Genomic DNA, 12,622 nt, shown 5'->3' on the forward strand with positions numbered 1-12,622 from the left:
ACCCATTAATAAAGTGTGTGTGCACGCACAAATCAGAAACCAAGCAGGTGTGAGTTACTTGAGGAAAGGAAGATATTCATGTTATTAAAAAATAACATTTCAAAATTAATTACTCTGTGATAGATAGATAGATAGTCCATTTGAATTAATATTCTGCTACTAGCAAACTAGCAATGTGCTTTCTATATGGAGTACTGGCTTGTTTTGATCTCTACCTCTTTTTGCTCTACCTCTTTACATAGAGAAGCTGAAAGATTTCTCTCCCCACTCTCCTTACAGCCTCTGCAACCCTCTGTTCACATCTGGGACTCGTCCAACCTTAACACCCTGCTAGAAATTGGTCAGGGCAGCTTTGAGAGAGGAGTTGGTTCCCTTGCTTTCTCCACGGCTGTGAGTGTTACAACTTCTCCATCCTATACGTTGGTTCAAGGAAAAAATAGGTATATAAAAAGGAGAATTTCGGGATGACAAGATTTGGGGCAAGTACTCTTTGGTGAGAGGACCCCAAGAGAGGTTTAAAACCACAAAATATGCAGCAAATTGTGGAAATACAGGATGTTAGACCTTTAAAATATGTGCCCTTTAAAGTGAGTTCCAGAGTATCCCTTCAAAAGTTTATTTCCAAAGTCTTACACTTCCCTAAGCACAGAAAAAATCCCACGTTTGGTAAGTTAAAAATGGGTTTACTTATGAACGCTTCAAAGGTCAGGTTCATGTGTTTCAGAGCACAGACAGTAAAACTTATCTTATATACAAAATGGTGAAAGTTCCTAAATTATTAGTATAGGAACTCAAGACTGGCTTGTGAGAGCCATGCGGTCTGAGTGGGAGCAATCATTTCAAACCTTTTTTACATGTTACAGATAGGTAGCTGTGTTGGTCTGCCATAGTCAAAATAAAAAAATTCCTTCCAGTAGCACCTTAAAGACCAACTAAGTTAGTTCTTGGTATGAGCTTTCGTGTGCATGCACACTTCTTCAGATATCTGAAGAAGTATCTGAAGAAGTATCTTCAGGTATCTGAAGAAGTGTGCATGCACACGAAAAGCTCATACCAAGAACTAACTTAGTTGGTCTTTAAGGTGCTACTGGAAGGAATTTTTTTATTTTGACTTTTTTACATGCTGAGCTTCTCAGGTAGACCTATTTCCTCCCAATGTGACGTAGCTAAGCCTGGCAGAACAACTTACTTCATGCATTAATTTGACTTAAGCATGTTGGTTATATGAGACTGGTTATCCCACACTAAATACTATTATACATGCATTCTCTTGAGCGCTGATCCTTATATATCATTTTTATAATTACGTGTATATTCCACTTTTAAGTTTGATAAGTTAACCCCATAGGTCCCTGAGCAAGCAGTGAGCTAACTGCTTCACACCATAATGCAGGCATAGGCAAACACGGCCCTCTGGCTGTTTTTGAGACTACAATTCCCATCATCCCTGACCACTGGTCCTGTTAGCTAGGGATGATGGGAGTTGTAGTCCCAAAACATCTGGAGGGCTGAGTTTGCCTATGCCTGCCATAATGGAACCTTGTGTTATGACCATAGGGCCCATCATGTAGGATGCTACTACCTACAATGGCTATGTTCTCCCTCCATTGAATGAAGCTCATGGACCACTGGTGGTCCCCAGATCACAGCTGGGGAACCTCTGTGGTAAAGCATCCCCTTGACATGCAGAAGGTCCCAGGTTCAATCCCTGGCATCTCTAGTTAGGGCTGAGAAAGACTCTCTACCTGAGACCTTTGGAGAGCTGCTGCCAATCAGTGTAGACAATATTGTACGAACTCTATGTAAAGCAGCTTCCTGTGTTCCTATCTCCCTCCAGGATGAGGGGGCATACTTATGTGTGATAGACGAGTCCAACGAGCACATGCTGTCTGTCTGGGATTGTGCTCGTGGCACCAAGCAGGCTGAAATCAAGGTGAGTACTGTGGTGGTGGTGTTTATTTGAACTTGTTTGTTGCCTGTTACACAAAAAGATCTCCAAGCAACTCACAACATTTTTAAAAAGCATAAAGATAAGTTGGAAAAAAAAATACAGTGGTACCTCTGGTTACGTACTTAATTCGTTCCAGAGGTCCATTCTTAACCTGAAACTGTTCTTAACCTGAAGCACCACTTTAGCTAATGGGCCCTCCCACTGCCACCACACCGGAAACAAAAGCATTAAAATAATTCTAATTGTATAAATAGCATAGTTAAAAACACCATGAAGGCCCAGCAAAAACCCAGCAAAAATGTTAGGGTTTTAGCTGGCATATGAATGAGTCAGGGTAATATGCAGCTTAGCAAGGAGGTCATTCCACAGAGGCAGAGACACCACCTAAAGAAAAAAAAAGAATAAAATGATAATAATACTAATATTTTGGGTGGTGGCTCCTCATAACATCATCTCCATCATCATAATCATCATCACCATTATTATTATTATTATTATTATTTACTGCTTAATGCCAAAATAAGCTTCGAAGTGATTTACAAAGCTTAAAAGCCAGTTATAAAAATATAAGCATCCATAATTCAAGTACACATTGAAACAATCCCATTAAAATAAAAGCAATGTGAAAAGTGCCTTTCCTTCTGTTACGGTTAAAATCTGGGTGCGGGGCTACTCTGCCACGCAGCTCGTTGGACTAGGTCCGCGGGTCCCTGCGGAAGAACATGAGCTCAGCCGGAGACAGGAGCAAACTGCAGAAGATCCAAGTTTATTGCGCAACAGGTTCAAGGCGAGATTGAACAGTGAGAAAGGGGTGACATGAACTTTTGAAATTTCCCTCCATGTCCCAGAATACAGTGCAAAATACATCCCAGTTACATCATGAATACATTAAGAAGAGGCTGGGTTACACAGATTACATCATGAATACATTAAGAAGAGGTTGGGTCACACAGGATTAACATATGGAGGAGGGAGGGGGGATATGCAGAGCTGGAGATATGCGCAGATAAGCACATCCTGAGTACCTGATGAGAAGACAATGGTCCATGTATGCATGGTCTGCCACCTGGCCTTGCCCGGAGGAAAGGCTTGGCAGAGTGATTTGACAGGATTAGGGTCTTGACACCTTGCTTGAGGGATTATGGAGGACAGGGGAGGTGTCATGGAGTCCTAGAGAAATTGAGCAAATTGGCACGTTGATTTTCTATGAATTTTATAGATTTTAGTCCCTTTTGACATTGACAATTGGAAATAAATGGATATATTGTAGTGAAGAAGGAGGTGAAGAAGACATGCCCCCCCTTCCGTATCACCTTCAGATCATTTCAGGGGTGTGGAGGGTTGGTCTTCCCTACACACACAACTAAGGTTAAAAGGCACTTTGGGAGACTTACAACACTTTGAATAATCCTTGTGGGCATCTTTGGTGGTGCTGAGAGGCCACATCACTCTGATACCTTCTTCCTTCCACTCCCCACCCATGTTGTCCTCCACCCATCCACCCCATTGCACCTTGCAGAGTACTAATGAATCTGTCCTGACGGTGGAGTTCAACCCGCAAGACAGCAGCAACATAATCACCACTGGGAAATCTCATGTCTATTTCTGGACCTGGAGTGGAAACAGCCTAACAAAGAAGCAGGGAATCTTTGGGGTGAGGCAATGCTGCAGTGTGTGTGTGTGTGTGTGTGTGTGTGTGTGTGTGTGTGTGTGTGTGGGGTAGAGGGGGTCGTTGGTAAAGTTGGGGGCCTTCAATAATAGAGAACAGGGTGGGAGAAGTAGGGAGGGAAGGCTTCCAAATGCCAGGCCTTAGATGGTCAACCCCAATTCTTTCCTCGGTGAAAATACGGGTGCTAAACATGGTGGCAGAAAACACCCAGCCCATGCTCGGATGCACCCTTTTTAGCTAGCTACAACTGCCTTAAGCCCTGTCTTGATAACTTAATGGTCATATCCACGCTATATATTTAATTCACATTTAAATCACATGGCTTCCCTCAAATAATCCTGGGACCTGTCATTTGTTAAGGGTGCTGGGAATTATAGCTCTGTGAGGGGCAAACTACAGTTCCTGGGATTCTCGGCGGGGGGGCAGGCTGTGTGGTGTGGGTATGACCAATGTCTCTGCTGACATTTCACTCCTTCCCAGTCGATGTTCGCTACTCAAACGTCTCTCATTGTTTCCATGCCTTGCCTGACGTTAGTTGTTTGTCCAAGTTAATCTTTCTCTTTTCTTCTCCCCATCCAACTCCTCACACAGATTCCCAGATCACTATGCTATCAATTGCTAACTTCAGTGTTTTACCCTGGGCAGAATTGCAAGTGCAAGTGCCTGCTGGAACAGCTTCTTCTTCCTCCTCTTCTTTTTCTTTCAACAACCGAAAATCACAGTAGCAGTGTTACCATATACAAATAAAAGGGGGGGGGGGAGAAAGAAATTGTAACACACCAGTATAAACCAAAGCCTACATATTTCCCAAACTGGCATGGGCGGCGGGAGCAGACTTTGGTAGTAGGGTGCCTTGAGCGAGGACAAGATTTGGCACTGCCCTCTCCCTAAATATTTCTTCTTTTCACAATAATACGCTTTTTATTTATTATTGTTTTGTGCCCCCTCAGCTCGGCGCCCTGTGGGGGGGGATGGGGGGACAGCACGCACTGCCCTAAATCCAGTACTGCAGACAGTGAATGTTTGGCATCTAAGTCCAAAGCATAATAAATAAAATCCCACCAGATGGTGTAGAAGCATTCTGGATCCGCCATCCCTTTGAAGACACAAAATTTATGTGTTTATTTTTCCCCCACAATAGCCAAACTCCGTCAGTTCTTGTACTACAAAGACAAATGTAGATTCCCCCCTCCCCCCGAAATTTTCCATTACTGTACTGGGTATTGAAATCCTGGCTGCAGCTTACATCTGTGTTGAAAGTTATTCAGAGCAAATAAGCTTTCATGCTGTCATTAATAGAGAAGCCTGAAGAGGCGATTTAATTATTTTAGATATTTTTTGATAAACATCCTGCTGGAACTTTGAGATACGGGAATGAACCGTGTCCGGTTCTTCCCAGCCATCATTGTATCAGCATCTCCCCTTCCTGATCTTTCCAGAAATACAAGAAACCCAAGTTCATCCAGTGCTTTGTGTTCGACACCAACAGTGATGTGCTGACCGGAGACTCGGAGGGCAACATCCTGACTTGGGCCAGGGTGCCTGCTGACATCCGTACGCTGGGCAAGGGGGCGAAAGGTATGCGAAGGTGAATGGTAATAGCAGACCATGGTCTGCTAGGGTGGTTCCTTGGGCATATGCCGATTTGCATACAATTTGCATATGCTATGGGATGTGGACTGACACAGAGTTAGAAACGATTACAGGGGACTCCCCACTTGTGCGTATACGCGTGGTGCTGGGAAATAATGGAGGGAGAGAGCTGGAGAGTCCTCGTAACTTGCAAAGAGATGCTTCCTGGAGCCCAAAGAGGACTTCAGTTAGGGTGGAGAAGAGACTGGAGGCTCAGTGGGGCTTTGTTTAGGCTGCTCACCTGCCCCGCCTAACAGCTGATGTGTGAGGTAGCGCAGCAGGAGCAACCTCTTTTCCGTGTGTCCTCCAGTCTCCAGCCAGCCCCAGAGCTTCAATTCCAGTTGTGGATATTTTTGATACAGTGGTACTTCGGTTGTCGAACGCAATCCGTTCCAGAAGACCATTCGACTTCCGAAACGTTCGACAATTGAGGCGTAAAGGGTGGTCTGCAAAGTCAGTGGATAAAATTGGGGGGGAAATGCAGCGGAAGCCGTTCGACTTCCAAAAAGCGTTCAAAAAGGGAAGCATTTATTTCTGGGGTTTTGGCTTTCAAAAACTGAAATGTTTGGCTTCCGAGACGCTCAAAAACTGAGGTACCACTGTACGGCATTTTAAAATCTGGAATAGAGAGACAGCGGCTGAGCAGGCATTTAAAGGGTGTTTGGAGCGTGCTCCCCAATTATGCGATTTAGATATACAGTGGTACCTCGGCTTAAATACTTAATTCGTTCCGGAGGTCCGTACTTAACCTGAAACTGTACTTAACCTGAAGCACCACTTTAGCTAATGGGGCCTCCTGCTGCTGCCGCACCGCTGGAGCACGATTTCTGTTCTCATCCTGAAGCAAAGTTCTTAACCTGAAGCACTATTTCTGGGTTAGCGGAGTCTGTAACCTGAAGCGTATGTAACCCAAGGTACCACTGTACAATGGAGAAGCGAACAAGATGGACCAGTGGTCTGACTGTACAATAGGGCACCTTCCTATGTTCCTATGGAGAGGCATGTCAACAGAGAATCTGGCACTAATCCCCGTGTCGTGTCACCAAAAAGGAATACAAAACTGAACCAGGATTTGACACAGGTGTGTTTTTACCTCTCTTTACAGAGACGTACCAGATCAGCAAGCAAACGCGAGCCCACGAAGGCAGCATCTTCTCTCTCTGCCTGTGCCGCGATGGCTCGGTGCTCAGTGGCGGTGGCAAGGACCGGCGCCTGGTCCGGTGGAGCCCCAGCCTCTCCCTGCTGCAGGAGGTGGAGGTAAGGGAGGTGAATGGATCTGCACAGCAGCTATTGGAGATTGCTTGGCGTACGTTAATAACCACCATATCCTTTAGCTTTGGGGTGGCTAAGCTCGTGTGGACAGGCCGCATTCACCCTTGGCCAACTCTTTGGGGGCTGCGTGCCAGGGGTGGTTGAAAGTGGGCGTGGCCACCTCACACATTTTCACTTGCAGCCTGAGGTACACACACACACACACACACACACACACACGCACACACACACAAAGTATCCTTTCTGACAGATCTGATGATTAAAGAAGAAGCCATTTGCATCCCTATCAAAGCAATGAGCTCTGTTCACCCCGGCCCTGAGTCTACTTCAAACATTCTCCCACCTTTTTGCCCCAGCCACCAGAATCAGTAGGGTCTTTGGGGTGGGTTTTTCTTTTACTAAAATGTGCTTGGGGATCTGGGGTTAGCCTCTTAACTGCTTTTGCCCCTCACTGTAGCTTTGCACCCGGAAGGGAGGATACACCTTATGGTTAAGGCTTGTTGCTCAATTAAAGAAACATTTGCCGATTTAATCATATGAATTTTAAAAATCTCATCAGATGGTACCCTCTGGTTTTGTTTGACTCGCTTCGAGCCCATCCCTGATAGAGAAAAGTGAGTTGTTAGAAATCAGGCTTCCTCAACCTTGGCCCTCCAGATGTTTTGGGACTACAATTCCCATCATTCCTGATCACTAGTCCTGCTAGCTAGGGATCATGGGAGTTGTAGGCCAAAAACATCTGGAGGGGCAAGGTTGAGGGAGCCTGCTATAAATCCTTATAAATAACAAAAGTAAATAAGGCAAAGTAACTGGAAGCATTGAATTTCCAAGTGGGCATGTGGCCCTCGGAAGGTTGCCCAGAAGCAAATGCGGCCCTCAGACTGAAAAAGGGTTTTAATCCATCCTTGGGTGAATCCAGCAAACTTTACACACAGACCAGCTTTATAATGCCTGCTGCTTCTTTGGCAATCAGATTCCGGAACAGTTTGGTGCCGTCCGCACCATCGCCGAGGGTGACGGAGGGGAGCTGCTGGTAGGGACCACACGCAATGCCCTGCTGCGGGGGAGCTTGGCGGAGGGCTTCCGGCCCATCATCCAGGTAAAGGGGTGGGTCTGGTCTGGTCGCAGGGCCTCCTCCTCAGCTGCTCCTTCCTTCTCCAGCTGCTTCTCAACGCTCTTCCTTTGCAGGGGCACACGGACGAACTGTGGGGGCTGGGCACTCACCCTTCGCGGGACCTTTTTGTCACTTGCGCCCATGACAGGCAGCTCTGCATGTGGGATAGTGGGGAGCACACGCTGGCTTGGAGCACCACGCTGGAGGTAACTGGACCCGGGAGGGGAGGAACGTGTGGCATGGCCCAGGGGTGTTGGCAGTGCCATTGATGTGGAATGGCCAGTGGACACAGAGAATCAATTTAGATGGCTTTAAAAATAGGATTAGACAAATTCATGGAGGGCAAGGCTATCAGCAGCAGCTTAGCCATGTTGTCTATGTTTTCCCTGTCGGAGGCATTATGCCAGTTCCTGGGAAGAGTGGGCAGAGTGCTGTTGTGCTCATGTCCAGCTTGCAGGCATCAGGGTAGACGAGAAGTGTTGTTTCTCCATGATCATCCTACACAAAACGGACACGAAACACATGAAAGAAGCGAATTCTTGCCCTGTTGGAGATTTCATTCAGCAAAGAAACCCTCTCTGGCTTCTAAGATTTCAATAGCCATCGGCTAACATGCTTTGGGACTGTAAGGGTTAGAAACTGAAATTAAAAACAAACAAACAATGAAAACTGCACATAAGAACTTAATGTATTTACTCAAATCTAACGCTCACCTTTTTTGGCAAAATTACGTTGCAAAAATTACGGTGGACTTTAGATTCAATGGCACATTTAAATTTGACAGCAAATACGGTTTTTTGGTTTCAAGGTTCTGAAAAGTGAGGTGCACGTTAGATTTGACGGTGCATTAAAGGTAAAGGGACCCCTGACCATTTGGTCCAGTTGTGGCCGACTCTGAGGTTGCAGCGCTCATCTCGCTTTATTGGCCGAGGGAGACGGCGTACAGCTTCCAGGTCATGTAGCCAGCATGACTAAGCCGTTTCTGGCGAACCAGAGCAGCGCACGGAAACACTGTTTACCTTCCCGCCAGAGCGGTACCTATTTATCTACTTGCACTTTGACGTGCTTTCGAACTGCTAGGTTGGCAGGGTTGTTGTTGTTTAGTCGTTTAGTCGTGTCCAACTCTTTGTGACCCCATGGACCAGAGCATGCCATGCACTCCTGTCTTCCACTGCCTCCCGCAGTTTGGTCAAACTCATGCTGGTAGCTTTGAGAACGCTATCCAAGCGTCTCGTCCTCTGTCATTCCCTTCTCCTTGTGCCCTCCATCTTTCCCAACATCAGAGTCTTTTCCAGGGAGTCTTCTCTTCTCATGAGGTGGCCAAAGTATTGGAGTCTCAGCTTCAGGATCTGTCCTTCCAGTGAGCACTCAGGGCTGATTTCCTTCAGAATGGATAGGTTTGATCTTCTTGCAGTCCATGGGACTTTCAAGAGTCTCCTCCAGCACCATAATTCAAAAGCATCAATGCTTTGGCAATCAGCCTTCTTTATGGCAGGATTAGACTTGAGTAAATATGGTAAGATGAAAGTGCTGGTTCAGGCCAATGGCCTATCTACTCCAGTATCCTGTTCTTCCAGTGGCTGATTAAATGCCTCTGGGCAGCCCATAAACAGGATGTTAGAGCAACAGCATTCTCCCTCCACTTGTGATTCCCAGACATTGGTCTTCAGAGGCATAATGTCTCTGACAGCAGAGGGGAAATATAGTTGACATGGCTAATATCCACTGATAGCCTTGTCCTCCAGGAGTTTGTCTAATCCTCTTTCATAGCCTCTTTCCACCTGACTGGGGCAGTTCTGTGCTTTGAACACACTGAATGAAGAGCACCATATCCAGTTAGTTACCCTATGTCATGATAGTATTTACAATAAATCTCATGTCGTTCCTCTTTTGTCTCTTTTCTAGGAGACAGGGCTCTGTGCTGACTTCCATCCCAGTGGGAAAGTGGTCACAGTCGGGTTCAGCTCTGGACGGTAACTACTTGTTCCACCCCACCCTCGCCTCAACTTTTGCACACTTGGGAAGGGCAACCCTGCTTCGTTAGTAAGGGTTGCCAATTTCTTTTCTGGCCTTGAGAACACCTGTGCGAAAAGCAGAAAATCAACAGGCTAAACTTCCTTCCTCTGGCCAGAATGCAGTTAGTGGGGGAGCTTTGTCCTGTTAAATTTCAGCTTTCTGTGCACCTGCACACCGGAAAAGAACTGTGCCCTTTGGTGTGGTCACTGGCTGCTGAGAAAATATCTTGTTTTCTCCCTCCAACAGATGGGTGGTGCTGGACACGGAGACACAACAAGTGTTGTCGAGCTACATAGATGGGAACGAGCAGCTCTCAGTCGTGCGCTATTCGCCAGGTTAGGCCGTTGCTTCCTTTTTCACCAGTTCCTAAGTTTCTACATAGGAAACTGCCTTGTACTGAGTCAGACCATTGGTCCATCTAGCTCACATGCATTTGCATGGACTGGCAGTAGCTCTCCAGGGTTTCAGACATCTGAAGGCAGCCCTGTTTTGGGAAGATTTAATGTTTGATGCTTTGTTCCTTTACCTTTTATTGGAAGCCACTCAGGGTGGCTGGGGTAACCCAGTCAGATGGATGGGGTATAAGAAATAACATTTTATTATTATTATTATTATTATTATTATTATTATTATTATTATTAGCTCTACCTGGAGATGCCAGGGATTCAATCTGGGACCTTCTATATGGAAGGCAGATGCCATACCACTGAGCAAAGATTCCTCCCCTAAAAATGAAGGCAGACTCCAGTCCTCATGGTTCTAGCTGGACAGCTGATTTAAATAAGAACATGGGAAGCTGTCTCATCTCAAGTCAGATTGCTGGGTCCATCTAGCTTTGTATTGTATATACAGTGGTACCTCGGGTTACATACGCTTCAGGTTACAGACGCTTCAGGTTACAGACTCCGCTAACCCAGAAACAGTGCTTCAGGTTATGAACTTTGCTTCAGGATGAGAACAGAAATGGTGCTCCAGCGGCGCGGCAGCAGCAGGAGGCCCCATTAGCTAAAGTGGTGCTTTAGGTTAAGAACAGTTTCAGGTTAAGAATGGACCTCCGGAACGAATTAAGTACTTAACCCAAGGTACCACTGTACTGACTAGCAGCAGCTCTTCAGGGTTTCAGACAGGGGACCTTTCCCAGCCATTATTGGAGATGCCAGGGATTGAATCTGGGACCCTTCTGCATGCAAAGCAGATGCTCTGCCACGGAGCCTTCGCCCCCACCCCAGCCTTTCCTGTTGGGGAATTTGTTTCTCTGTCCTCCCCCTGCCTCTAACTGTGCTTTTACCTTCTTTGGCAGATGGGGAGTTCTTGGCCATTGGCTCCCACGACAATTTCATTTATATCTACAGCGTAGAGGACAGCGGGCATAAATACACCCGTTTTGGCCGCTGCACGGTAAGCATATTACTGATTGGTTCGTTGGTAAGCAAAACCAGACCAGATGCTTCCTAAACTGCACACTTTCTCTCCCTACACTCCAGGGACACTCCAGTTTCATCACACATCTGGACTGGTCCAAGGATGGGAAATTCATCATGTCCAATTCTGGGGACTATGAAATCCTGTACTGTAAGTTCCATGTCTGAGCAGAAGGGGGAAGGAAGCTACATGTTTTCTCAAGGTGAAAACCCTGAGATGACAACTTCCGAATTCCAAACCTCTTTTTTTTTAAAAAAACATTCTTCCCTGAAGTGGATTGTGCGGTAATTCCTTTGGCTACCAAGGTGTGGAGCTGCTGTTTAATTTCTGCAGTAAGGCCCATTGGTTAGGGAAAGAGAAATTTGGGAGAAGTCCCTGAAGTGGTGGAGAAATTAAAAGTCCTGAGCCTTTGGTTAATTCTGAGACCTGATAGTTGTTCCCATGTGGTGATCTGGTCTCTCTTTGCTTCCAGACCACCTGTTTATTGAGCATTCACTGTGATTAGTTTGTGCGGAGCTTAGATGACACCATATATTTAAAGGACATCCAACATACATTTAAAGTACATGAGTTCCCCCCCCCCCATTCAAGAATTCTAGGAACTGTTGCTCATTAAGAGTTCTGGGAATTGTAGCTCCGTGAAGGGGAAAACTTTAGTTCCCAGGATTATTTAGGGGAAGAAGGCTGGTCGCCGAAGAATTGATGTTTTTGAATTATGGTGCTGGAGGAGATTTTTGAGAGTCCCATGGACTGCAAGAGGATCAAACCTCTCCATTCTGAAGGAAATCAGCCCTGAGTGCTCACTGGAAGGACAGATCGTGAAGCTGAGGCTCCAATACTTTGGCCACCTCATGAGAGGAGAAGACTCCCTGGAAAAGACCTTGATGTTGGGAAAGACAAGGAGGGCACAAGGAGAAGGGGACAACAAAGGACAAGGTGGTTGGACAATGTTCTCAAAGCTACTAACATGAGTTCGTCCAAACTGCGGGAGGCAGTGGAAGACAGGAGTGCCTAGCGTGCTCTGGTCCAGGGGGTCACAAAGAGGCGGACACGACTAAATGACTAAACAACAACAATGTGCTTTAAATGTGCAATGAGTGTACTTTCAGTGTGTAGTGTTGAACTGCCCAAAGTGTCATTCCACATTTTCTAGTGCATTTCCTCATCCCTTATAGCAAAAGTTTGGCTTTCTTTGGAGGGGGGGGGGGAGCAGGCAGGTTTGGCGCACAGGTCTATCATTTGACTTGAATTGTGCAACCTGAAAACCCCAGTATAGGCCTGAATTGTTGTTGCCATCTGTCTGTCTCAGGAGTGCGCTTCTGAGGGTGAAGTCATATGGCTGCTGCGTTAGCAGCACTGGAGTGACCTCCCCAGGGTGCAAGTCCAGGAAGTGTCTATGGAGGTACAGGGTTGCCCAGAAGACAATAGCCCCCTCTCGGCCTGTGACTGAATTGTACTGGAAAATATCAAGATCCTAGGAGTGCCCTCTCTCTGGGCAATAGCCGGATATCCTCTGCAAAATTAACCCTTACTTTTGCATGCCTGG

General features: G+C 46.2%; 1 protein-coding gene across 1 annotated transcript in view; it reads left to right on the top strand.

Annotated features, from left to right (window-relative positions):
• The window catches only part of EML3 (EMAP like 3), a 38,592-nt gene that overhangs the window by 23,768 nt on the left and 2,202 nt on the right, over positions 1-12,622 (top strand). Inside the window, exons 11-21 of the mRNA XM_083477509.1 lie at positions 280-390; positions 1,838-1,933; positions 3,471-3,605; positions 5,060-5,198; positions 6,358-6,509; positions 7,498-7,623; positions 7,713-7,844; positions 9,544-9,611; positions 9,901-9,989; positions 10,955-11,052; positions 11,139-11,226. Coding sequence (XP_083333635.1) covers positions 280-390; positions 1,838-1,933; positions 3,471-3,605; positions 5,060-5,198; positions 6,358-6,509; positions 7,498-7,623; positions 7,713-7,844; positions 9,544-9,611; positions 9,901-9,989; positions 10,955-11,052; positions 11,139-11,226 — 1,234 coding nt within the window. The remainder of the gene's footprint in view (positions 1-279; positions 391-1,837; positions 1,934-3,470; positions 3,606-5,059; positions 5,199-6,357; positions 6,510-7,497; positions 7,624-7,712; positions 7,845-9,543; positions 9,612-9,900; positions 9,990-10,954; positions 11,053-11,138; positions 11,227-12,622) is intronic.

Source organism: Podarcis liolepis (assembly GCF_965112155.1).
Source record: "Podarcis liolepis genome assembly, chromosome: 15".
Lineage (NCBI taxonomy): Eukaryota > Metazoa > Chordata > Lepidosauria > Squamata > Lacertidae > Podarcis > Podarcis liolepis.